The sequence below is a fragment of the Gobio gobio genome (assembly GCF_949357685.1).
Source record: "Gobio gobio genome assembly, chromosome: 14".
NCBI classification, from domain to species: Eukaryota; Metazoa; Chordata; class Actinopteri; order Cypriniformes; family Gobionidae; genus Gobio; species Gobio gobio.
This window is the reverse complement of record NC_137107.1, coordinates 37,034,331-37,062,127: the sequence shown is the minus strand read 5'-3', so window position 1 is coordinate 37,062,127 and position 27,797 is coordinate 37,034,331. Positions and strand designations below refer to the sequence as shown.

General features: G+C 38.4%; 1 protein-coding gene across 1 annotated transcript; it reads left to right on the top strand.

Moving 5' to 3' along the window:
* Positions 1-783: 783 nt before the first annotated feature.
* On the top strand, positions 784-27,797 carry dcaf12 (DDB1 and CUL4 associated factor 12). Its single transcript, XM_079835855.1, has 9 exons — positions 784-1,288; positions 4,318-4,608; positions 11,651-11,929; positions 12,123-12,183; positions 22,111-22,304; positions 22,408-22,473; positions 23,724-23,886; positions 23,972-24,150; positions 26,103-27,797. The coding sequence occupies exons 1-9, from the start codon at positions 1,232-1,234 to the stop codon at positions 26,259-26,261; spliced, it is 1,449 nt and encodes a 482-aa protein (XP_079691981.1). The 5' UTR covers positions 784-1,231; the 3' UTR covers positions 26,262-27,797.

The following is a 27,797-nucleotide window of genomic DNA, read 5'->3' as shown; positions in this document are numbered from 1 at the left end:
GGTCACAGGTTTAAAGAAATTCACATACCTTGTGTTAAATGAGGTTGTTAAACAGCTTATTGTGTGACAAAATAAATATTTGTGCATTAGAATTGTTATCTGTGATCTGAATATTAACCATTCCAATAATCAGAGAGGAGGACATAACTAATTCAGAGCATCTCATTCAGTAATGTTAATTTCCAAACTTTTATTAAATCAATTGGAAATTTGTTATTATAAAGCTCTTTACACTCCAAACTTCACGAGGTGCTGGACACTTATTTCCTATTTTTCCTTCACTATTCAGTCATCATTTTAAAACAAAATGTAGTACTTTATATTTCTCTTAAAACTCATTTAAAGAATGCTTATATTTTGTGTAAAATTGTATAAAAGTCATACAAAATCTTAATGATATAGTCATATAATTTGCAGGAATATTTTAAACAACTGACAACTCTAAACTTAGCGATGCCACTAATACATCATAGCATAATAGACTTTAATTATTAACCTAATAAACAACTTTCTAGAGAGATTAAATCCACATTAACATAACGACCACTAATGTTAACGTAATGGTGACTTGTTTGTTTTCCAAATTAAAATGAGTTGAATTTGATGACCAGAGCTTATTTTTATCCAGCCAATTATTGTACATTATAAACGCCATAGCTTCTTTTATGGACTTTACAAATCACCGAATTGTAAGAATGAATATATATCTAGAGCAGAACAACTTATTTACAAGCAGAAAATGAAACGTGAGCCGTAGAACGTGAGAAGGTCGAGCGGGGGCGCGCACGCACGCAACCGACGCGCGCGCGTACGCTTGACCTTGTTTTTGTTGATGTTTGACTGGAGTGCGGCTGCGCGCGGCGATGTACGTTGTCGGATGACGCGTTTTGTCAGGAGAACGACGGATAGAGAGAGAGAAAGAAGATAGGTGAAAAGTGAGCTCGGTGCAGGGGAGGGGCAGCTGTACCGTTGTAGCTCCTCCACACAGGCGGAAAGCAAACAAACCTGCCTTAAAAACGAACCAAATCAAACGGATCGGGGATCGGCCACTAAAACAGAATCGGGCGGTTATTCGATTCATCCTCGGCCGACGCGACTCGGTTGGATTCGATTAGTCGCGCCGCTTCACCAGCCCAGAGGCCTCCGAAACAACTCCATCGCCATTATATGATCCACTTCCCAGCGTCGCTGCTACCCTCCATGTGGGTGAGGGACCTGTGCGTGTCGGGCTATGGCGAGAAAAACAGTTAGCAGGAAAAGGAAAGCAGAGGAGCCCAAGGAACAACAGGTAAAAAACCCCAGATCTCTCTTATATCGGAAACACTATGCAGCCATATGCTAACCTCTCATTATGTATGAAATAATAACCACGTATAATGGGAAACAGAAGCTCAAAATGTGACAGTTTACAAACAGGAAAAGATTGCAGTCTAATGTTAGCACCAGTCTGCTTAACGTGACTTGGCTAAAGGCTAATGGTGGGGTTGTTAACTTAGTTGTTGTTGACATTGATCTGGCATTGGTGAGCTGGTTTATTCATGTGTAATCATTTATCAGTTGCCTTGGACATTAAGGTTGGAGTAAGGACTGAGTACGTCTTAATCCTGCACTAGATTACAGGATAATGATACTCCAGCAAGAGCTAGACAGCATTAACTGATCAGTCGCACAGTAGGACTGAGATCTGCTGTAGTTCTCCATCATTTCATCATTAATATGAGAAATATCAGTGTGTCTTTTGCGGCACAATCATTCTTGATACGATACAAAACGTTAGTCATAGTTCTGGACGTATCAACATTTAATGTTTTTAACATGTGTATCAATGTATTCGATTTTCTCTTTATTGTAATATAACGCTAGAGCCAAATTTCCTCAGACCTATCATATATTTTATATAGATTAAATCTATGTGACACAGGACCACAAAACCAGTCATAAGGGTCAAATTTTAAGATGCATCATATGAAAGCTGAATAAATAAGCTGTTAGGATACAATTATTTGAAAATCTGGAATCTGAGGGTGCAAAAAATTCTAAATATTGAGAAAATCGCCTTTAAAGTTGTCCAAATGAAGTCCTCATGAACGCATATTACTAATAATGATACTTTTTTTAAAGGTAGGAAATTTACAAAATATCTTCATGGAACATGAGCTTTACTTCATACCCTAATTATTTTCAGCATAAAAGAAAAATTGATCATTTTGACCCATACAATGTATTGATGGCTATTGCCACAAATATACCCGTTTAACTTATTACTGGTTTTGTGGTCCAGGGTAGCAAAGAAAGCAGGCATATAAATATGTAGCCTTTAAAGAAACATTGCTACTATGTCCTGACAGAAAAAAAGAGTTTAATTTTAGCCACATTTCACAGCTGTGTCTGTACTTTTTGTCAAAACTGTGAGGTATTAATGGAATGAGTTCAACATCATATAGGTGCTGTTGATATGTTTATCATTTTAAATAATTGGCTATTTCTAACTAGACAAATTATTTTGTGTCTGTTGATTATGGGTGATGTAGATGATTCACAGGACTGGATAGAGATCTCATATGGGGGGAAGGTGGTCTTCGGTGCAAGCAACACTGCTTGTAAGACTAGTTGCTTTCCTTATTTGGTTTTGTTGAAGGTTTATTTCTGTTATCACAGGTTAGCACTGGACGTATTCCTGTGTGAAAGCCATATCTAAAAGAGCAAATCATTAAAAACAGTTCACTGATATCATAGGCCTCAACAATTTATGTTAGTAATAACTAGACTTTATGGGGTGATTGATTGTCTAGACTTTATGTTCATCTCGCTGTGTTCATTTAAATTTCATATTATTAATTAAAAAAAATTCAAGCTTCAATACTTTCACATATCATAGCCTAATATACAGACAGCTACACGTGTTTGCAGGTTTATTCCTTTTGAAATGTTTGTTTGTGTATCCTGACCAGCACAACCCAGCATCAACCAATGGTGTGAGTTTGGGGGCGGGACTATAGGGGCTCAGATGAGATATTTTTGTAGTACAGCTTGATTGTTAGTGCTGATCCTTGCAGGTTTAACACTCTTGAAGGTCTTTTGTCTTCGTATGATTATACACTTTTGCTGAGTTTGTGAATGGGAAGGTGACCATGTATTGACTAAGATCCTATTCTGACCTACTTGGCCGTTAGGATCTGGGTCCGTCAGAAAGGGCTGATGTTTACTGGCCTGAAGGGGGATTGATGTGTTTCTACTCCAGTAATGCTCTTCCAGTGTTTATGACTAGATGTCACTCAGGACAGAGGATGTAATTTCAGCAAGAGTTATTTATACGGGTGATGATGTCTTGATTATCATTATGATGTCAGTGCTGTTTAGCGGGAACAGGCATTAAAATAAATGAGTCTCCCTCTCACACTCACACTCACACACACTCATTGTTGGGCCTACGGGAGCTGATATACTTCAAGCCATTGGTTCTACACGCCCCTGTCATGGCTATATTTGATTTGTCAATGCTCGCCGGGAGCACATGATCGCTTTGTCTGCCAGCTGGCATTAGCATCAGATGGATGCCCTCACTTTTGTTGGTTTGCTGTTTTGATGCAGTTTCTTGTGTTTGATTGTATAAAGTGCTGTTAGCATTGATGAGGTGATGCATTTTCAGTGCCACCAGGTGTTTTTCTTCGAATGCAAGCTGTTTTTAAAAAGCTGCAAAAGTGCCTACACAGTGCCGGATTGCAAAGAAGCCACCTAAAACCAGATGTCCTGTGAGATTGTTCTTATAATTTTGGGTTTCTGTTTAAAAAAGGTTACACAATCAGAATGAGAGGGAGAGATATGCAATTAACTAACAAAGAGCATTTTTGTAAGGTAAAATTAAGGTTTAAATGAACAGTTTTACGAGGAGGATCTAATGCTCACTTAGTTATTCTTGCAAACGCTGATCATTTTTAGTACATTTCTAAATTCATTAATTTTATTGATTCATTAATTCATTTTCATGCTTTGCATTATAATGTTGTGATGCTTGAATTTATTTGGTAGCATTTAAAATGATTGATTTTAGTTTTTAGTGGTTTATGTTTGGTTATTTAGTTAAATATATTTGATTTAATCTGTGATTTTATCAGTTATAATATAAATTGTTTATATATATATATATTGTTTATTTCATATAAATTGTTATCAGTAACTGCCAGTAAATGCTTTACAGTTTGTTTCAAGTGATAGCATTTTTTAAAATTGCATCATACACGATAAATAACTTTTCTTATTGTTTTCATTTAGGATGTTTACATTTTGTCGAATCACTCCTTTTTGTCCCTCTGACAGTTTGACTGGTGTCACAGTGCATTGAAGCGTGCCCGCGTGTCCAGCTCAGCGCGTCATGCCCAGCACTGGTGGCAAAGCCGGCGGTCGGTGGTGTGCTCTGTGAGAGGGAGGGAGTTCCGCCCGCAGCAGCAGCATGAGTGGAGCTTCCAGAGGAGTCTCCGCGGATTTGCTGCCGGACGCATCCCCGGAATCCTCAGAGAGAGAGAGTTCTCCCTCGGCCGCCTCAACAAGGTGTTCGCTTCCCAATGGCTCAACCACAGGCAGGTGGTGTGTGGGACCAAATGCAACACGGTGAGATGGTTTTCGATTAGTACTTCAGCATGTAATGTTATCAGTGCTGTATTTATGATCTTTAACATATTAATAGGCCTTTATCACAGAGGAATTGAATACCGGAAGTGCGCGTCGAAGCAGTGCGCTGACTCTTCCGGTTATGCATGTTTTCAATGTGCTGTGAACACCTAGCTGAACAAACGACAATTAAAATAAGCATCTGGAGGATGATTTAAAAATCTGGACATTTTCCGAGACAGGAGAAGAGATAAACTGATCATTACTCTGTACAGGATTTTCCAAACTCTGTTGAACTTGTAGTTTTTTAATCCGACATAAGCCGAGGGTCGTGAACATACGTGATTATTTCACTACACGGTGTCAGTGCACGTCTAAATAGTGTCCGCGATGAAGTGTGTGAGAGACCTGACGAATAAGATCTGAATCAACATGTTGATTTGTATTAATATTTTAGTCATTGTTCTATCACTTTTCAGTGACAATCATTTCACTGTAGCCTACAGTATATGTGATTCACACATTTATGCCAAAATTCAGTCACGCTGTTAACGTATTACTGTTTAAGATTAATTAAATGCTTAACATCATTTACTTTCTTTAAGGCAGTTACCGCGCATTCATTCATCTATTTATTACATGAAAATGAACCATGGTTTTATTACAAATAAAATAAAACATGGTTATTGTAGTTTATCATGGTATTTGTAGTAAAACTAATACAAATGGTAGTCAATCCACGAAAAAAAAACATGCTTACTACATTCTTACTATAATAAAACCATGGTTAACTTTCGTAAGGGTGTTTATCAGTCAAATTAATTTAAAAATTTAACAACGGGTATGAAATATGATTAGTAAGAGAAACACTGTTAATGAGAAGACTCAATCACTGGACTGCGGCATGTTAGAAATGTATTTATTATTCAGAATGCACATTTGGATGGGAACATTTCAGCAGGCTGACGATATGAGACGTAAACATCCGCAGTTTGGAAATGCATAGGCCTACAACACACAAACATACAACTTCATCCCACCATATCAGTCTCACCCATGCTCTCCTCTATTCTTTTAGTGTCAGGAAATGGTCAAATCTGATGTAAGGATGTCATTATTTAGTATTAGAGCACCGGATCGCTGCAGCTACACCCGCGTTTTGATTGCGTCGCGATGGGACCGGAAGTAGCGGTGCACTGCTTCACTTACCGGAAATAGGAAGTGTGATAAAGGCCTATGGTCTTTTCTCCCATTTAAACCGTGAATCATTTGAAAGTTTGCTGTTAATTTTGATGTTTGGTGTAAACTGAGAAATAGTAGATGAGAATACTAGTCTGGTATTTACATTGCTAAAGTGCAAAAGCCAAATCTTCCAAGAGAAAAAGCAAAAACAGTAGACCAACCAGCAGAGTTATTATTCAACAACAAAAAAATAATGACAAAACACACAACATAATTACTAAAACTTTTAACTAAAATGTAAAATATTAATAAATGTAGGATCTCATTGATGCTAAAAATAACACACCCTACCAGTACACAAAAAAGAAGGCACATGTCACCCTACAGCAGGGGTCTTCAACATTTTTCAGGGGAAGGACCCCTTAGGCAATAGAGACATGGAGCGGGGACCCCTATACAGAATGTGTCAAACAGAGCTACATATTAAGCATAGAGCCTTCGATATTAATAGAAACTAACTAAATTATGATTAAGAATAAGATATTATGTTAAGACAGTAGATCAAAATGCACAATATTGTTGCACATGCATCACTGTCTGTATATTACTTGCCATTGTTAAAATTAACAAAATGCTGTGATGATAAAATTTCACAATTCATTAGTTGTTTGCAGTTGTAAATAATTTGTATTGATTTTTATTCATACATTTATTTTACCAATCAGAGGACAATTAAACTTTTACCTGAACTTTAGTTTCAAGTTTACTAAAACATTTTAATTTCACTGTGAGATGGACAATTAAGAATCAAATCACTATGTATATTGATACGAATGTTTTTTTTAAATCTAAGATTCTGTATTTACATCACGTATCTATTTTGACATGCCATATTTTTGTCCGTGCTAGTTATCACTTTCAATTGCAATTTCGAGAGTGAATCACGCATTTATATGTAGACGTCACTTCCAAAACTTTGCAGTGTGTAATTTGGCGTCATTCCTCTTAGCAGCATGATAAACAATAATTTAATTAAATGGATTATAGCTATATAAAACCTCGAAAGCACGCACACTTTACAATCACAATTAAGATGTCACTCATCTCAGTTCGCGATCTCACAGCGTTCCATCAAAATCAGTAAAGTTTTCAACACTAAATAATGAATCTCTTACTTAGAGCGAGCAGAACTCAGCACTGAATAAAAACTCTGGCATTTTGAGCGGTGAGTGGATTCTAACTTAAACACCTCTGATTGGCCATTGCGTTCCAGAGATCATCGAGCATGACTATGATTGGCTACATTTCTCACCACTGCAAAACCCGCTGTGAATAGGAATGCTTAAGTTCACGTTCTCCAGAGCGCAAAATCAAACGCAGTGTTTGCCAAATCTGTTTCTCCAATAATATAATACTGTACTATTACAGTATCAACGGAGGGTGCTCTGCTTTCGTTTCACGGTGCTTCTAATTGAATTTGACTTTGATGTTTTCTCCCCATGTTATAATTTTTTTAATCAAAAAATTATTTGTGATCAAACATTAATTGGCGGACCCCCTGCATTACCTAGTATACATGCATATTAGTCTCCGCCTCCACTCCATCCTACGAGCTCAGAATACCTGATCCACTTGGTCAACTTTACTGTAGTAAACGCAACACAATGGCAAGAAAAATCGGTTTATCTCAGCCATATGTTTGAACCAGAAACTGATTCAGAACGAGTTATACAGGGTCGTCTACAAGTCAATGTATACAAATGTAATGCCTTTGATGTATCTCTCTCTAAAACGTCTGACACAATAGTAATTGATAAGGGTGTGAACCTACACTGGTCTCACGGTTCGATTACGATTATCATGCAACCGATTCGGTTCAATTCGATATCACAATGCATTGACGATGCACTGCACCTCATGAATACAATTCTGTCAGTCAGTTATATGAACTGAACCAAGCAATGTATCAAGCAAAACTCAAGTCTGGGGACAGAAGACAACAGGAGCAGAACAAATATAGGCCTGTCACGATAACAAATCTAGCTGGACGATAAATTGGCCAAGAAATTATTGCGATAAACGATAATATTGTCGTTCTGAGACCATTTTCATCTAAAATAATCTAATAATAATCATAATGGCATAATAATGCAGGTACACCTTTTCAAAGATCAATAAACTTTTATTTCTAAAGTCTAAAGAGGTTAACACTGAAAATGGAAAACATTTTAAATATCCACAATAAATGAACAAAACAATAAAAGCAATGGACTCTCAGTCTGTTAACAAAAAAATACACTTGAATAAACAGCTGGGAAAACTGCAACGGATGATTGTGTTTTAGGTAGTGCTGGGAATCAATAATAAAAAAACTCACGATTAATCACGATTAATAAGTCTTTAATGTTTTGATATTGTAATAATTTCAGTTTCTCTCCAAATTAATGTAGAAACTATTTATTGACAGCATATTAGTGTTGTATTGTCATGTTTTTATGAATGAAGGCCAGTATCACTGATGTCTCTATGAAACCTTAATGACGTTACATTACAGTATAACTGAAAGCTACCAATTTCAACATTTATTAGGCTTTAAAAAAACAACTTTTAATTGAAGTGAACTTAAAACAATCTTTACACAAACCCATTATAATAAATAGTATTTTTACCCGTGGCCTTCCCTGTTAGACATATACAGAAATGTAATAATTAGCAAACACCTTTCTTAACTGCATAAATAATAAATTAAATATAGATTAATCATCATTAAAGCTACCGTTTTCTCTGTTCCCGTTGTTCTTTGATGAACATTAATGACAGGCATCATCAGTGCTCCTGTCACTTTAAGAACAGCCGCCGACGAACATGACGCGGATCTCACGCACTGTCCCGCGCATCTCATTTCCTCACAACTCTTTAAGTTCATTTAAGACGTTATTTAACTAATTTAAGACTCCTAATATGAGAATACTCAAAATTCTCTGTGTTGTTGTTATTGTTTGTTCATGAGCAAAAGAGAACTCGATGTGAGCAGGAGACTGACGCGAGTCTGTCTGTGCGTCGAGTGTGTGTGTGTCAGAATGTCCCTCGATTAGCTGTCTTGAGACGCAGCCACACAGACAGGACATTGACATACAGCGCGTTCTCTTGTGTCTTGTCGCGCTTAGAAGCATTTACATGTATAAGATTGTGATCATATAATGTAACGCTCGGCAAAAATGGATATAAAAACGGACGCTGGAAATTATCGCGGCCGGAAAAATGATTGAGCTCATTTTTTTAATTGTGCGATTAATTGATTTATTGACTATCGCGACAGGCCTAAACAAATACACAGAACACTAAAAGCCACTACAGGAGGTGGTCTGGGCCGCATTACAGTCAAAACTAAAGTCTAAATGCATCTGGTTGTTGAAATCACATTAGTAAATTTTACTAAATTTACTTCAATAAAATGCTGCTCATATCTGTTCTTTTCGGTGACGTGAACTCCAATAAATCTGCATATAAAGCAGGAATTGAAGATCGGATTTATATCCGTTTTGCGGAGATACATTAATGTGCCCAAGTGTAAATGAAATCGTTTTGATAAATCAGATGGCTTTGATTTACACACAGCGCATGTGTTCTCCAGGTCGTGCTTACTAGGTTGTTCATAAAAGCCGAAAAGCCCAGATGTCGGCTTTTAAAGTAGTTGGAGCATTTTAATTACTCGCACTCGCGTCTCGCTTCCCTCTGCCATTGTATGCTACCACGATAAAGCAGATGACATATGACAGATGACGTCACAAAATAATCAGTACATTATTTATAATCGGTTATGGTCTATTACTGAACCGATACTGAATCGTCCTCGTCTGCATCGCGGAAACGATTAATTTCGACACCCCTAGTTATTGATATGATTAGCCTTTGGCTTGAGTACGTTATCAAACAGCTAATAATGTGTTGCTAATGTTACACAAATCATGTTCCCGTTTGACACCTCCGAGTCAGACAACTGCCTTCTAAAAATCAGCATCTGGAGAAAAGCTTTGAGCGTCATAGAACATCAGTGGAGAAAGGCATTAAGTTCATCATAACATCTTAATATACATCATACATAATTCACCCGCTATATTGCTAAACATTCAAAATTTTTCATATCAACAGAAAAATATAATATTCGGAAAATATATTCGGTAGGGGTGTAATGGTACACGTATTCGTATTGAACTGTTTCGGTACAGGGCTTTCGGTACGGTGCGCGCGTCTACCGAACGGTTATGAATGCAATCTTTAACAGTTAACAGTCGGCTTGTTTAAAGCGCGGAACACACTTCAATCCGAGTTCCCACACGAACATTTATTAGTGTATTCATAGTATTCAGTCCATTTTATCACGAAATTCAAACGATAAATGCCGTTTTAATGCTCTATAATGTGAATTGACTGATAGACTCGTATCAGTTCAACTTCAAGCGGCGGTGCGCGAGTGAACGCGATCATCTCTTCGAAAGAATAAACATAAATTAATATCTTAAGGTATGTTGAGGATACATTACAACTTACTGAAACGTATCATATGTTGTGTAATCGCTCCATCTGTGTTTCAACCGCGGAAAGACAATAAAACAGCTTGTAAACAATGTCATATAGAATCACGTTTACCTCAGAAGTCATTCAGTGTCCACAGCTGTTAGTTCACTAGAGAGATGAACTCTTTCACTGAATACATGCGCTATATTAGCCTATATATTCATTATATTAGCCTATATCAATTCATTATAAACTACTTAGCCTGTTAGTGATGTCTTGTTTATTTAATGTATGTTTAAATAAACCTGTCATGAAAATTACAGCCACTAAATGATTATATTTCAACAACGAATTGGAGAAAAATAATAATAATTAGATTTAGAAGTTAATGCAAAAACTGCCTTATGTGAAGCTTATGAGTGTTGATTATTATATCTAAAAATAAATAGCAAATTAATTTAGGCTAATAGTTTGGGCTCTGTTGTTAATCTTTAATAGCAATATGTAAGGAAGGGCTCCCTATACAGTTTACAGCATTATCTTTAAGAAACTTTTAGTTATAACTGAATTAATTTAAGGACAGACAAAAAACTTTTTTTCATTAAACCACTGTTGAATAAAAATTTATAAAAAGCAATTTTGTAAAACTGCTGTACCGAATCCGTACCGACTTCAAAACCGAGGTACTTACCGAACCGTCAGTTTTGTGTACCGTTACATCCCTAATATTCGGGCTTCTCTTGAGACTCTCCTGCTTAGCAGCATAGTTAATGATACAGCTCGTCCGCATGTTGATGTGATTGGTTACAACATGTTTGTGATGTAGAGAGCAGGGGTGGTTTCAAACCCTTTTTTTCAGACTGTCTTTGGTTCACTGCAGTTTTAAGGAGAAAATACTCAGCAATGGTGTTGACTGATGAATTTGCACATAGTTTGTCTTTTAAAGCATATTAAAAACACTACACAGACAATTAAAGATTAAAAACTTTATTTCCACCACTGGGGGGGGTTTAATATACCTTTAAAGGTAAAGAGTTCCCCCAAAAATTACCTTTCCTAGAGAATGACAACTGTCAAGCTCCAATACATACAAGTATGACATATGTCCAGCTGTTTTGCTATGAGCTTGTAAGACTTTCACCATAGTTCTGAGATGTCCCAGGCTACAATTTAGAGCTTGATAGTCTCCATCCTCTTTCATAAGCATTATATTTAGATTGAACCTATTTATGCATTTTTGTGTGTGTGTGTGTGTATTTCCAAAGTGATCTAATAATTTTTTTAACGGAATTCCTACAAGGATGACTGTTACTAATCAAGTTTTTTTTGTTTGTTCTTTTAGCTATTTGTGGTGGACGTCCTCTCGGGACAGATAACCAGAATACCCATGCTGAAAGACAGAGAGGGCAGGGGAGATGTGTCCCAAGGTTTGGGTGGAGTGGGAGGCCATTTCCCTTTCCACAATGCAGGATCAGTCGGTGGCCTGGATGTCCAGCAGGGATGTGGCATCCACGCCATAGAGCTGAACCCCTCTCGTACTTTGCTGGCCACTGGAGGAGACAACCCCAATAGCCTGGCAGTGTACAGACTTCCGACACTTGACCCTGTTTGTGTCGGGGATGTGAGTCCGCCCTTTGCAACCTTTCTAGTTGTGCAAGTAGTGTAAATGTCAAATGGTTTAGTTGCTTCAGCCTTTGGCTCCAGAAAAAGACAAAAAAGTGTCTAGTGTCTCTTAGTGTCTAGCTTTGGCTAATGTAAAATGAAAACAAACCTGTTATGTAAAGACTCAAATTTGATTCTATATTTTTTAACAGGATGGGCACAACGACTGGATATTCTCCATTGCGTGGATCAGTGATACCATGGCAGTCTCGGGTAAGAAGCTTGCAGATCCAGTTTTGAGCAAACACTTTACGCTGTGTGCTAGCTAACGCATTAAGTGCTAGTGTACATTTCAAGATAACTGTCAAGAATTGCCAAGGTCATATTTCACCCCAAGCGCAAATGGAGAAAAGAAATAGAAAGTATGTTTTGCATGAAGTAAATGGGGCCCGGTTCCGGAACATTAAGATTGATATTATTTTCATCACAGTTAAGCACATCCAAAACAACTCATTCTCATAACTGTATTGTGATTTATATTTTTACATACATCTATCTCATTCTGATTTTAATAAAAAAGAAAAAATGTCTGGACATGATGGTTTTCATAAGGGTATAACAGGGCTCCAGACTGCGACTAAATGGTCGCATTTTGCGACTTTTTTCCCTGCTGGTGCGACTAAATTTTGTTAGATGTCGCACTGGTGCAACCACGGTGCCCAACTGATAAGAGCTGCCATTTCTGTTACATATGAGAACCAGCAAACGAAAGCGGAACGGAACCGTGCTACTCATTTGAGCTGCGCTGCATGGACCGTTTCTCAGCTCGGAGCATAGACAGCTCACATGAAAAACAAACTTTTTATTATCCTTTTATTATATTCCTCTAATTATCACTAAAGCTGTCGGTCAGTTCATTGTGATACTATAGAAGAACAATGGTAAAAAAAGAAAAAAAGAACAATGGTACATTTCAAGGGGTCATATATATAAAATATATAAAAAGGCATGGTAATATAAGAATATCCTGTAAGCTTCAGAGCTAAAAACTTCCTTGTTTGTCAAAGAAAAGCTTTTATTGACACCAGGCCCAGCAAACGAGAGATCTCAGAATGTGCCAGGCTGTGACGTCTGGGTGTGGTTAAACACCGCCTCAACAGAAGCTGTAGCCCCGCCGACCGACTCGTGCCTGACATAAATAACATCGGCCTACGTGGAGATAAACCGGATCGAACTTCCAAGCAATAAACATGCTGCATAAGCTTCATTCGCAATAGAACATTTTAGATCATGCACTCCAGACTAGAGGTCTTCACGGGTCCAAAAATTCATACCCGAACCCGAAGAGACCCGTAATGTGCTTAACGAAACCGACCCGGACCCGTCTATTATTTCAAAAGCTGGACCCGGACCCGTGCAGATCCGAGAAATGCCAAAAACGTAGTACCCGGAACCGACCTGGACCCGTCTATTATTTAAAAGCTGGAACCGAACTCGGCTCGAAGACACAGATCCGGCTGGACCCGATTGTCACATTTTCCACAATAACTGATATTAACAAGTCAATAAACAAGTTATGAAAAATATAACTTTTTGTCTTACCTAGCCGTCATCTCCCTTCCTTGTAACGTTACTTGTGATGCATTACATCCTTGCCAAAAAGTTAAATCTATGTTATTCCTCTCTTGTTATTCCAAGCATGCTTAATTCACCCATCATTTCAGCTTTAAAAGTCCACTTTATGTCACGTTGACGGATGACAAATGCGTCTTTGCATTATTGCATTTCGCCAAGTTAACTCGCATAATAACTTTGACTGTTTGCCTTTTTGAACTATAATAACGATTCAATAACGTTCGGTGGCCGCTGATGTCCGCATTATTTATTTGCTATCATCTCTGTGAGCCGAGTCTGACCACCAAAACTTTAAGAAATAAGACGGTTCATTCATATTATTATTAAAGTCAATCACAGCGGAAGCTCGGGTTGCCATAGAAACATGACACGCGCTTGAGACCGCACATGCGCGGTGGCTGGAGCAACCTGAAATATGAGCTTTTTTAAGCAATTTGAGCATCATAGAAAACATTTGTGACAGTTCACCTGAGATTTTGTTGCTGATTTTAAATAAATTATTTAAATATAAGTTAAAATCAAACTTCAAAAGTGCGTCACACGTAGACAGCACTTTTTTCTCATGTTTGTACACAATATGCATGAAGGATGCCCAGACAGAAGAGGTGCCCGTGGGTTTAACTTCTTTTATATTCGTTGTTTTTGTAGCTTTTTTCGCACATCACTCATTAAGGTAAACATTATTACTGTGCGCTTGCAGAGAGAGAGAGAGAGAAAGAGAGAGAGAAAGAGATCACTCGTGTTTTTCTTCTTTCTTTTTTTTTAAACCTTATTTCCCGGCTCACACTTTTCTTATCCTAATTTTACAGTTGCAAGTTACAAAAAACACACAAGCAGTGCTGACTGACTCTGATCATGGGCAGGTGTTCTCCGACTCCGGATCGACTCCGGTATTACACACAATTTTAAACAGACCCGGGACCCGTAGTAATAGTTTGGGACCCGACCCGGACCCGGCTGACCATTTAAAATATAGACCCGAACCCGTACAGGTCCCGGGTCGGGTCCCGGGTCCACGGGTCTCGGTGGCTCCGTGAAGACCTCTACTCCAGACAAATTTCCTTTTTAGGAAGGCCATCCCTGATTTATCAAAATTGATCCTGCATCTTAATTAGAAACGCATAATTTATTAAAACACATTATCAAACAAACATATTCATCAACATATTTAACAAACCCAAAACTTGTAGCCTTATATGAGTAAAATTCATCACTCAATGCATGTGTAAAATTCAACAAACAACTGGTAGAACATGTTGTTTTGACAATTTGATGAAATCAGAATATTGATTATATATTGATGTTGAATTCTACAACATATTAAAAGGCTAACAAAAATTGAATGAGAGGAACATGTCAGCCATTGTAAAACCAAAAAACTCTTTAAAAGAAATTTAATTGTGTTCTAATTTTAAAGCTTTATCCTCTGCATTTTAACATTACATTTACATATATGCGTTTGGCAGACGCTTTTATCCAACACACTCAAGGTACACATTTTACATTTTGTCAGTTTTTGACATTACTCCTCTCATCCTTTCTTCACTCCACAGAGTTAAATTAATGATTTGCCTTCCTTTAGGCTCTTTCTTTCCTTTCTTCCTTCGCTGATCTCCTATATGCCTCCAAGAGAGGACTTACCAAATTAAATTAATTACTTTCACGTATGGATTTATACGATCATGTGCAGTTTTTGACGCATTGAGACGTAAGTAAAAATTCACATAGGCTACAGTTGTTGCAAAAAACAACAAGAAAAATGAAAAGACAAGCATGGAGGTGATGGATTGGAAGAATCCACATCAGAGAAAATACTCATCGGTGAACTTCACTGTTGTGAACTGCATTGAATGATTCACTTTCTGCTGCTGCTCTTGGTAAACAGTTATTCAAATTGATTCACTTCATATACACGTTTTATGTTTTAATAGTCAGGAAGAGTCATGAATCGTTCAACTCTTAGTATGCAGACTTTTTTATTTACACAGGTTAAAGGTGAAGAGGGGCGATGATCTGCATTAGGAGGAGTTGTAGTTGAGGTTGTGTTTGTTGATCCACAAGTGCTTCAGTTTCGTATCGTTCATGTAGCGTTCAAGCAGCAACTCTTTTTCTCTTCGCTCCTTCTCCTTGATTATTTTCTTCTGCTTTTTCTTGGCCTTCTCCTCTGCCCAGGTGAACAGAACAAGTGGCACTTTTCTTTTGCACTTTGTCTGGACGTTCACATTGTGCTGGGTCTCGTTCTTGGAACCGTCAGGAGAGGCTACACAGAAGAGCTTCATCGGGAGCTCATCAATCTGAGAGGCATCATCCGAATGGCCTTGTGTGGCCTTGGAGTCTCCCATTTCACTGGGGTCATCGTCCTCAAATGCCTGGACTTCCACCACTTCACTCGCCCACGCTTCATCCTGCACCTCGCTGTCCTTCTCCAACCAAGCAAACATATTTCTCGGTTTGATTTCAGCCTCCAGCGTTTGGGGGCGTCCAGAGTCACTGGCCCGGATGGTCTTCCCTGTGTACTCTACGTACTCGTTCTCCTCATCCTCTTTGTCAATCAGCATGAGTTGTGGAGGTGGCTCAAACAGGGAAGAAGTGAACAGCTGAGGCTTCTGGCTGGGAGGACGTTGCAGAGCAACCACTTCATCAGGTGCAGGAGTGGGGCTCGGAGGAAGTCGTTTGCGATGACGCACTTGGGATGAAGAGTGTCGGATGGAAAACAGTTCATCAGGTGCTGGAGTGGGGCGTGGAGGAACCACCAATGGAAGCACATGGGATGAAGAGCATCGGAAGGAATCAACTTCATCGGAACATGGAGGAACCGCCAACAGTTTGTTGCGATCCACTTGAAGCGGAGAACATGACAGGGATAACACAATCTCAGGTGCTGGATCTGGTTTCTGAGGATGCACAGGTTTTGTCACTGGCGGCAGGGGTTTGAAGTGAGCGGCTGGTAGAGCGAGATGTCCGGAGACACTCGGAAGCATTGGTAGTTCTCCCTGTATTGGCTTTAAGAAGGAAGATCTGACTGTAGGATGCAAAGGTTTGACCTCCACAAGAAGTGGCGTTGACTCTGTGAGCTTCCGTTCCTTCCGTTTTCTCTTCTTCCTTTTCTTTTCTCCAGCTTCTCTAAGCTCACTTCCTCCATCGACTTTTCCAGACTGTGCATCTCTCTTTTTTTCTGGTGTACACGTCCTCTCTTCTTTATCTTTTCAAGGTGTTATTTCAGCCTCATCTTTATGACTGCCTCCCTTATTGATCTTCACCTCTCTTTCCTCCTCTCTCTCTCTCCAAGCGGGTACTTCTCAGGTACCTTGCGGCGTCTCTTCCTGCGCTTCCTGTCATTGGCAGTGTAGGCGACTGCTCTGGAAGTTTCTCTGCCGCTAGTTCTTGCGCTGCACACTGCTGTGCTCTCTGAGGTGTCTCCCTTCCGAGCAAGAAGTGAGCAAAACGCTCAAACAGTTGTCTGAATACACTGCTAAACAGCGCCATTATGGACACTGAATGCTGCGAGTAAATTCAATATTTGTTGTCGATATCTGCAGAAAGTCTCGAAAGTCTTTCGATCTATTCACTCCTAACCCACCAACAGCAAACCAGAGTTAGAGCTGCAGTTGAGCTGCCAGAACAGAATCTCCACTATGATGTCACAACAGTGAGCTCCATAGATATGTATATGTAGCGACGGTTTCTATGGGCCGCTATACGTCCGCCATTTTCGAACGGTCAAAACCATAGTTGCCAAGTCCGCGTATAACACGCGACTTTGGGCTTCTTTTTTTGGCAAGTCGCGTTAAAAAATCACGAGTCGCGGGTTGCGGTTTTTTGGGCTTATTTTAAAAAATGTGGTTGCTTGTTAGGAAAATATAATAAGCAACTTCGTTTCTTTACATTTATGGTCGCTGTTTTGTCCAATACATTGACTGACACTGTCTTCTCACAACAGGCATTCAGTGCAACGATACAAGTGCTGTAGTAATCTGTCCTTTTATATCCCGCCTCCTTCTCCCCTTCATTGAAGAAAAATCGCGTTCAACGTGCAGGCATGTGACGTTATAAATGCACGTAATGAAAGTTAGTAGACTTAAATAGACGTATACATTTTTACAAACAATAGCACAAGCAGAGATGGAGAGGAAAGAGGGAGGAGAGGCACCTAATTTAATTTAAAAAATATTTTTGTAATGTATTTAAAATTACAGGCTATTATAAAAAAACAAGTCTACTAATAATAACAGTAGGTATGGTTCGAATTAATTTTATTTTAAATATGTGGCTATATTGCAGCGCTGTAGTGCTTGTGTCCCAATGTGCACACTATCCATCCTAAATAGTGTGACATTAGTCATTTTCAGTACTATTTAGGGCAGATAGTGTGCACAATGAGATGCAGGGCTTGTCTTTTTCACGGTTTGCAGTGTGCGTGTTCACTACTTACTGCCCCTAATATGTGTGCACTAACTCCGACTATGGGTTACCATAATTGGCCTCCATGTCACTCTTTACTCTTCAAACCTCTTCTGTTCACAGCTGATCGGAGGATATTGTGTGTCCTTTATTGCAATTTGATGATTTTTGTAAAATCACATCTGTTTTTGCTTTTCAAACTCTGAGAGGTTTCAGTTTAATATGTTGCAGGCTCATTTATTGATAAAAAAAAATTATTTATTATAAATAATATTGATGATAATAAATAATATAATAATATTGGGCTTGTTTTGGGCTTGTTTTTGAAGCTGCGGTTGCTTATTTGTCTCGCGAGAGTTGGCAACACTGGTCAAAACCTGTCGTGAACGCGCTTTTGTGAACATTCAAATGTTGCCTGTGCGTCTGCAACCGTAGTTGTACGCATGCATGAATGAATATCGATATCTGCAATAGATTGAGGCAGATGATTTTATAAGATTTAGTTTATCATTAATGGTTGATAATTCTGCATATAAAAAATATTGGTTAAATATATCTTCTAAATAGCCTATTATTGATCTTCAGAGAAACCTACAGACACATTGCTCCTTTAATTAAATAAGTGAATTAATTTTAAATCATAAACATCAACCAATCAGCCATCAAAATAAATAAATTATTAAAAAAAGTAGCCTAAACTAATAAATTAGTAATGTGTTTAATAAACAGAAATATAGCCTATTTATTCAAACCATGTTTTAAATAATCATCATAAACTAGGTATCAAAGCTTAAATTCTCAAAAATCATTAAATATGTAAAGCTTATCCAATCATAGCAGTGGGCGTTTACTTCCAAGTCTTCAGTGCGGCACGCCCATAAAAACCGAGCGTTCCAGGAGAGAGGCTCAAAACCAGGGTATAAAATCAGGGTGTCCGCGGGGTTGTAAAAGGTAGTAAAAGGTAGTAAATGAAATTAGCCAAAATTAAGGGCATTAAAAAGTAGTTTTCGGACCTCTGGCTGGAGGACTCACGATTTAAAGACTGGCTTAGGCCAGTAGTTTGCAATAGCCGCGAGGCTTATTGCCACGTCTGCAAGAAGACAATTAATATAACTTGGGTGGGGGTGAATGGCGTCAAATCGCATATGTAATCAAATAGCCACCAAGCTAGGATGTGCGGACGTAGCGAGCAGCTTCCCATATCAATGTTCTGCGCTACGGATGCATCAACGACCTCAACCTCCACTGCTTTGCCCTCAACCCCGACTGCTCTCCCGATTCAAACCACTGCCAGTAGCCTAACGTTAGTCCTATAGCTTCATCAACAGGTGCGTGACAGACGTCAGACAGCAGACGCTATGCCCGATCACCACCGCTAACGTTACATTGTGAGGTGCTGTGGTGTTTAGACCTTGCAACTAAACACCACTCTTTCAATTTGAACGATGGCATTGAAGAGCTGTTTCGAAATATGCAAGTTGCTTAAAGCTGGGCATACACTGTGCGATTTCTGCAAGGTTACCTACTCACACTGTACGAGTAGATCGCATGCGATGTAAAGCCAAAGCTCACGGTTTATATGCTCACACCATGGCTCGGATCGTCGAGCACGACTTGTCTGCTCACTGTATGAGTGAAGATTTAGCATTTACTATTTATGTATATAAATGATTATTATTATTATTAGGGTAGGCCTACTTTTATTATTAAATTGATAATACATTTAATTTGCCCCCGTGATAATTTCATAATGCATCAATGCACAACCGACATGTTGCATAATAAAATAATAGATAGATTAGCTTACTCCTCATTATTTAAATACATTTTGCCCAATTAAACAAGGAATTATAGGCCTATAATTAAAATGATTATCAGTCTATAATATGTCAGAACACTACAATAATATCAGTATTATCAGAAAGTAAGAGCAGCTTGTTTAACACGAAATGGGCCTATACTTCTCTTCTAATTTGTTTCACAATATGGGCCACAAGAGAAATATTAAGAATATAAATTCAGACAGTTATAGGCTATACGTTATCAGCATATGTTAAAGCAGAATTATATAAATAAAGAGATATCTCTTGTCTCTGTGAGAATATGCGCCGAAAGCTTGTCAGATTTTACGTTCACTTTCAGTAGTGAATAATTGACCAGGTTTGAGACTTCACCGACTCTCACGCACATTGCGTTTTTGTGTGATATCCACTGACTCGGCTTCATGATTTAAAGGGTTAGTTCACCCAAAAATGACCACGACGCATGCGAGAATATGATGCAGATCCGGCGTTCGGACACATGACCCAGAAGCGATTTGTTGACAAGCAGAGGAAGACGCGCGTATCTAAGCTGTTGAATTCTACATTGATCGTGCTTAAGGTCTCGGCGTAGTTCTCAAAATGGGACTAAAGTGTTACGTCATATTCTCGCGCATGCATCGTGGAGGCACACACGGAAGGCAATAACAAGTTGGATAAAGGTGTTATTTAGATTTTTTTTGCGCACAAAAACTATTGTCGTCGCATCGTAAAATTATTGTAGAGTCACTGTGGTGAGATGGACTTTGTAACAACGTTTTAAGTGCCTTTTCTGGGTCTTGGGAGTGTAAATGTACTGAATGCCAATGGAGGCCTATCTGAAGCCTTTCTCAGCATCAGCTTTACACTAAAATATCTTCATTTGTGTTCCGAATATGAACGGAGGACTTACGGTGTCGAACGACATGAGGGTGAGTAATTAATGACAGAATTTTCATTTTTGGGTGAACTAACCCTTTAAAACGAAAAAGAAAAAAAATCTATATTGCGCCGTGAAAATTGCTCTCGTTTCCCTCTGTACACTGCACGAACTATGAAGAAGATGTCTCCTTCCACTTCTGTCTTTATTTCTATTCTCATCTCTGTGGGCAGTTGATGTTAAGTTAAAATGACCTCGTTACATTGTGATGCAATATGTTATTCCATTTGGAAATATTTCATTTACGCTACTATAGTTGCAGCTTGAAGTCGCGCTGGTATTAAAAAATATTTTGAAGGTATTAAAAAAGGTAGTAAAAGGTATTAAATTCAACTTAAGAAGTTCTGTATATACCCTGAAAATAGCCTGTTACTTATTCATTATGATATTTTTGAATATAAAAACCACGCAAACGTCATAAGGTGACCTCAGACAACTGTATAAAAAAATTTAAAAAGCCAGTTCATGACACCTTTAATAAGAGTAGAATATAAAAATGTTCACTATTACATTTTGGTTTTTGCACATTACTGGTTATTTAAACATTACTGTTCATTTAAAAAAAGTTAATTTTATCTGCATATTAATTCAAGCTCAGAGCTTCACTGTTAGATGTCCAATAAACAAAAATGGAGTAACTGCACTTATTAACAAAACAATAGTAATTTTATTATTAAATTAACTTTGATAAAATGTTTTCTGGTGCCACGGCTCTTGAATGTTAGTCTGGAGCCCTGTATTACAGTAATGGCAGTAATTAGCTTTCCTCTAGCTCAAACAGTAGAGCAGGGCGCTAGCAACGCCAAGGTCATGGGTTCGATTCCCAGGGAAAGCAAGAATTGACAAAAATGTAAAAAATGTGTACCTTGAATGCAATGTAAGTCGCTTTGGATAAAAGCATCTGCCAAATGCGTAAATGTAAATGTAAATGTAAGTAATGAGAACGCAAAAATACTCCTAAAGCATATATTTTTTTTAATGCCACAACATTAAATCAGCCTTTCTTGTGGTAGTCCTGCCTATCATGAACAAATTTCTGCTACACAGCTGCATACTAATAAAATATGTTTGTTCTGACTTTTCCTGTGATTTTTGTCGTTGTCACTTCCATTCAGGACAGAAAAGTTTAAATTTGAGATACTTTAAGAGGAGGGATTATAATATGTTATCATGTTATCTGCAATACTTTTGTTGTTTTTTCATATTAACAATTCTCTTCACAATATTTAATTGTCTATTTGACAAATTACCTCTTTAAGGCGATACAAGACCCCTCTACTTCCACTGACTTCCCTGTCTGGGTGTATTTTGAGATTCATTTCACATTACCTCGTATGTGTTGTACACAATTATATGTTGTACATGGTGTACAGATTCTACTGTTCCATTAAAGGAGAATTAATTTTTTATTGTTTACTGGCGCAGGATCTCGTGACGGTTCCATGGGTCTGTGGGAGATATCAGAGGAGGTGTTGTCACAAGCGGATAAGTGTCAGAATGTGGAAGGTGTTCCTTGTTATTCCCACATCTCTCACAGCGCTCTCAAGGACATCCCGAAAGAGTATACCCACCCCTACAACTGCAAAGTGCGCGCACTGGCCTTCAACAACAGCCATAAGGTCAGCGGCTGTCTTTGACTCATGTGGCTGTACTGACTCGAAATTTATTGTCTTTGTGTGTTATTCAAGCTCACCATTTTTTTCTCTTTCATTCATCCATTAGGAGTTGGGTGCCGTTTCACTAGATGGATATTTCCATCTGTGGAAAGCAGAAGACAACCTGTATAAGGTACACATACCACTATCAGTGTTTTGTTTTTCTCTTTTTCATACATCAATCAGGCATAACATTATGACAGGTGAAGTGAAAAACACAGATTATCTCTTCAACACGGCACCTTTTAGTGGTTGGGATATATTAGGCAGCAAAGTGAACATTTTGTCCTCAAAGTTGATGTGTTAGAAGCAGGAAAAATGGGCCAGCGTAAGGATTTCAGCGAATTTGACATGGGCCAAATTGTGATGGCTAGACGACTGGGTCAGAGCATCTCCTAAACTACAGCTCTTGTGGGGTGTTCCCGGTCTGCAGTGGTCAGTATCTATCAAAAGTGGTCCAAGGAAGGAACATTAGTGAACCGGCAACAGGGTCATGGGCGGCCAAGGCTCATTGATGCACGTGGGGAGCGAAGGCTGGTCCATGTGGTCCAATCAAACAGACAAGCTACTGTAGCTCAAATTGCTCAAGAAGTTAATGCTGGTTCTGATAGAAAGATGTCAGAATACACAGTGCATCGCAGTTTGCTGCGTGTGGGGCTGCATAGCCGCAGACCAGTCAGGGTGCCCATGCTGACCCCTGTCCACCGCCGAAAGTGCCTACAGTGGGCATGTGAGCATCAGAACTGGACCACATGAAATAAGATGGCCTGGTCTGATGAATCATGTTTTCTTTTACATCCCATTGATGGCCGGGTGTGTGTGCGTCGCTTTCCTGGGGAACACATGGCACGCACTATGGCAAGAAGGCAAGCTGGCGGAGGCAGTATGATGCTTTGGGCAATGTTCTGCTGGGAAACCTTGGGTCCTGACATCCATGTGGATGTTGCTTTGACACATACCACCTACCTAAGCATTGTTGCAGTCCATGTACACCCTTTCATGGCAACGGTATTCCCTGGTGGCTGTGGTTCAGGAATGGTTTGAGGAACATGAGTTCAAGGTGTTGCCCTGGCCTCCAAATTGCCGGAGGCAATGTGCTGAACAAACAAGTCCGATCCATGAAGGCCCCATCTCGCAACTTACAAGCCTTTAAAGGATCTGCTGCTAACATATTGGTGCCAGATACCACAGCTCACCTTCAGGGGTCTAGTGGAGTCCATGCCTCGACGGGTTTTGGCAGCAAAAGGGGGACCAACACAATATTAGGTCATAATGCTATGCCTGATTGGTATATATTATATTGCCTTTTTATGCCAAGCTCAATATCGGAAGGTTTTAACAATTGTCTCATGACTATTTTTTTCCTTTTAATTTGATTTTCAGGAGCTTTCTACAAAACTACCTTACTGTAAGGAGAATGTGTGTCTGGCTTATGGGATGGACTGGTCTGTTTATGCAGTCGGCTCTCAGGCGCATGTTTCCTTTCTTGACCCCCGGCAGTCGACTCAGAACATCAAATCCGTGAGCTCCAGGGAGCGTGGCAGTGGTAAGTTAGTTCACACAAAGTTAAAAAACTATATTTTGCAAAGCAAACTGGTGCTCAGTTTTCTGTTTGTTTAATTATTTCTTAGGTATTCGCTCCGTGAGCTTCTATGAACACATAGTGACAGTAGGCACTGGCCAAGGTTCCCTGCTCTTCTACGATATCAGGGCCCAGCGTTTTCTGGATGGCCCATCCAGCACACCCGGCGGGTACCGGAATCGCACTGCAGAGGGCATCCTTAAACTCACCACAGGGAGAGGATGGCTGGTAAGATTGTCCATTTTTACCCTGGTTCTCTGTCTCGTATGCAAAAATTTTACATATTGATTAGACCAATATATGCATCTTAAATTTGACGTAGGCCATTGCAGGTACTTAATAAATAAATATTATCTTTTTTATTATATTTAAATTTTATATACACTAGAGCTGAACAAATCTGGATAAATTGAATCACAATTTTGTTTAGTTTTTTTTGTTTAAAATAGAGACCAAGATTCTCCCTCTATTCTGAACAGACAGAGGTTCTGGCAAAATTTTCACTGCTGCAGTCTATAGACATCAGTGTTCATCACTGAACTATAAACTTTTATCCTAGTACAGCTGTGATCATTTTAATTATTGCAAGACAGAATAATGATAGTGTGTGTTTGAAAAGAGTGTGTGTGATGCGGTTTCATACATGTCATCTGCTCTTTGTTGTTTAGGAATAAGATTGCATGGCGGTTTGAATTGAGATTGCGATCTTGTCACGAATAATTGTGCCGCTCTAATATACTAGTAAAACAATAATATTGTGAAATATTACCATTTAAAATAATTTACAATGTAAAATATTAGTTTTCTATTTTGATACATTTTAAAATGTCATTTATTCCTGTGACTGCAAAGCTGAATTTTCAGCATCACTACTCCAGTCTTCAGTGTCACATGATCCTTCAGAAATCATTCTAATATGATGATTTGCTGCTCATTTTGTCGCTCTTTGTCACTCATTTCTTCTTATCGGTGTTAAAAAAGATGGTAAAGAAAGTCTTACTAACACCAAACATTTAAACAGTAGTATATATATTTATTATAATTTTTTAAATTAAATCTGTTACCTAAACAATTAGTGTTTTGCATTTTGTTTATTCCTGGGAACTTTCATACTCATTTGATGTACGTGTAATATTGCTATTTTTTTATTTTAAAAAATGTTGCTTTATACGCACACTACCTAATTTTTACCATGAAGTTTTTGGCCAAACCTTTAAATTCATTAGTCTACCTCTAAGCTCCTTTACAAAGTGCTTACTTTAGCAGTCGGTTGCCTGCAGCATCAGCCTCTGCTTACCATTTGGAAGTTCATTAGGCAGAAATGCTGTCTGCTGCATTAATGGGTCCACACGGATGTATAACTGCTATTTGATTGGTTTAATTGACCCACTTAGGTTGCTGCCCTTTTGTTACTTATATAATAATAATGTAAGGATTATTGTACAGTCAGCCACTCATTATCGCAAAATAAACAACTCCTCTATGCATCAGGGTCCTGATTTCCCTGTCTGAGGCTATTTTGTGATAATGAAGAGCCAACTGTACATTATCCTGCTTATTAAATACATATTATACACACTGTTCAAAGGTTTGTAGATGTTTTGTTTTTAAAGAAATTAATACTTTCTTTTAGCAAGTCAGCATTAAATTAATCAAAAGTGTCAGTAAAACATTTTTAGAAAACAGTTCTATTTCAATAAAATGCTGTTCTTTGGAACTTTCTATTCATTAAAGAAAGTAGCAGCACGACTGTTTTCAACATTGATAATAAGAAATGTTGAATGTGAGAAATGATCCTTCGGAAATCATTCTAATATACTGATTTGGTGGAAACCAAAAACAGAATCATTAGAATGATTTCTGAAAGATCATGTGACATTGAAGACTGGAGTAATAATGCTGAAATTTCAGTTTTGCATCACAGGAATAATATATAAAAAAAGAAAACTGTTATTTTAAATTGCAATAATATTTCACAATATTACTGTTTATACTGAATTTGATTTTTTTTAAATCCAGCCTCAGACCTTGTATAAGAGACTTCTTTCATAAAAAATCTTACCGATTGCAAAATGAATGGTAGTGTATGTATATTACTCATTGAGGCTGAAATATAAGAAAAGCAGAAATATCTGTCAGGTTCTTGTACCGATTCTAAAATGCTTATTCTTCTCCCACAGAATCACGATGAAACGTGGAGAAGCTACTTTTCCGACGTCCGCTCCTTCCCGAACGCCGTGTACACGCACTGCTACGACGACTCCGGCACCAAACTCTTCGTGGCCGGCGGCCCGCTGTGTTCTGGCCTACACGGAAACTACGCAGGCCTCTGGAGCTAACCTCCGTCCATCATCATCCCTCCATTTCGCTCTCACGTACCATGGGCTTACAGGCCATCTTCCATTTTTCTCCTCACTCTTTTTCATTTCCGGTTTAGCTTCGATCCAAGATTATCCTCTATTTCTCAAAGGACTCAGGAGCATAGATGTGATTCTCAGCTGTTGTTTTTTTGTTTTGTTTTGTTTTGTGGTTGTTCTTCTGTCTTTCAATTTTCATTTGCCTATCGTACTCCTGAATTCACATCTGTTTTTGTGTGTGATGAAAAAAAAACGATGTGACCCTGACACTGATGTCTAATCTGTTGGAGAAGTTTGTTTGAGTCCTGAAAAAATTAAAGGAGGTTTTCTCCTCTGTGCATTGGCTGCCTGAACCTTTGAGAACTGTGGAATAGTGTAAAAAGTCTCTCTGGGCATTACCGTTTAAGATTTATTTTTGTTTAATTTGTTTTTTTTTTGTTTTTTTTTGGGTTGCCAGAAACATGGCGTATTGAGTTTTGTTTTGCTGTGTGTGTTTTGAAGACCTGCCGATCAGCCCTCTTTCTTGGCTCGCAGTGGACTGATATGACATTGTGGATCCTTAAAAGGCTAAGAATCAGCTTTTGGAGATGAATCTTGGTAAAATGAACGGACAGCCTGACCTGTAACCTCACTGTGCTGTACTGGACACTGGGGTCAAGACTGCAGATATATGAAGAGCACGGGGTAAACATGGACATGAATCGCGTAGCGGTCAATGAAGACTTGCCCGTTGTTTTCCTTTTTCCCTTATGTTTTCCAAAATAATGGCAGGGAGAGACAATTGAAGGAAATCAGTTTGTGTTCTGTTTTGAGGTATCTTGGAGAATGCCTCTTTTATTGCTGATTCTGTACTAACACACGCACGCACTCGCATCAAGATTGCAATTTTCCCTCTGTGACATTTAGACATCTTATTTATTTTGTATCGTTGCCATCACTAGCACTCATGACGTTCAGGTACAATCATATTTGTTAGGATTGTTGCTTCTTATCTTCTCTGCTCAAAGGCAGGGCAGTATTGTGACATTGTTGCCTTTCCAGAGTCTTTCTGTGAAAGACTGTTGCAGATTGAATTTGTTAAGGCTCTTTTTTTTTCTCTCTCTCTTTTTCTGTTTTTTTTGTTTTGTTTGTTTTTTTACATGAAAATCTTCATGAAATTGTCACAAAATTGTTAGTACAATGAACACAGTAACAGGCATATATTAAGCAGAAATTAACCATCACTTTTAAAATGTATTTTATATATGAAATGTATATGTATACATATTTGGAATCTAATAGAGGGAGAATACAGTTTATGTAAATGTCAGAGGATATATGTGCGTGTGTGTGTGTGAGTGAACTAATCTGTCATTATTTTGGTGGTGCCCTTTTTTATACACACTTCCTGAATGTTTTTACAGATTACAAGTGTAAAGATATTGTACAATATAAAAACAAAACAAGCAAAAGAACCGTAACATCAGACATTCTTCAAAAAGAAAATGAATAAAACTTTATTGATGTATTTTTCTGCCA

Excerpts from the sequence above, each read along its gene's own strand:
- dcaf12 (XM_079835855.1), top strand. The coding sequence starts at position 1,232 with ATGGCGAGAAAAACAGTTAGCAGGAAAAGGAAAGCAGAGGAGCCCAAG. Across the intron at positions 4,609-11,650 it reads GTGGGACCAAATGCAACACG|CTATTTGTGGTGGACGTCCT; the intron begins GTGAGATGGTTT and ends TTGTTCTTTTAG. Across the intron at positions 12,184-22,110 it reads TGATACCATGGCAGTCTCGG|GATCTCGTGACGGTTCCATG; the intron begins GTAAGAAGCTTG and ends TTACTGGCGCAG.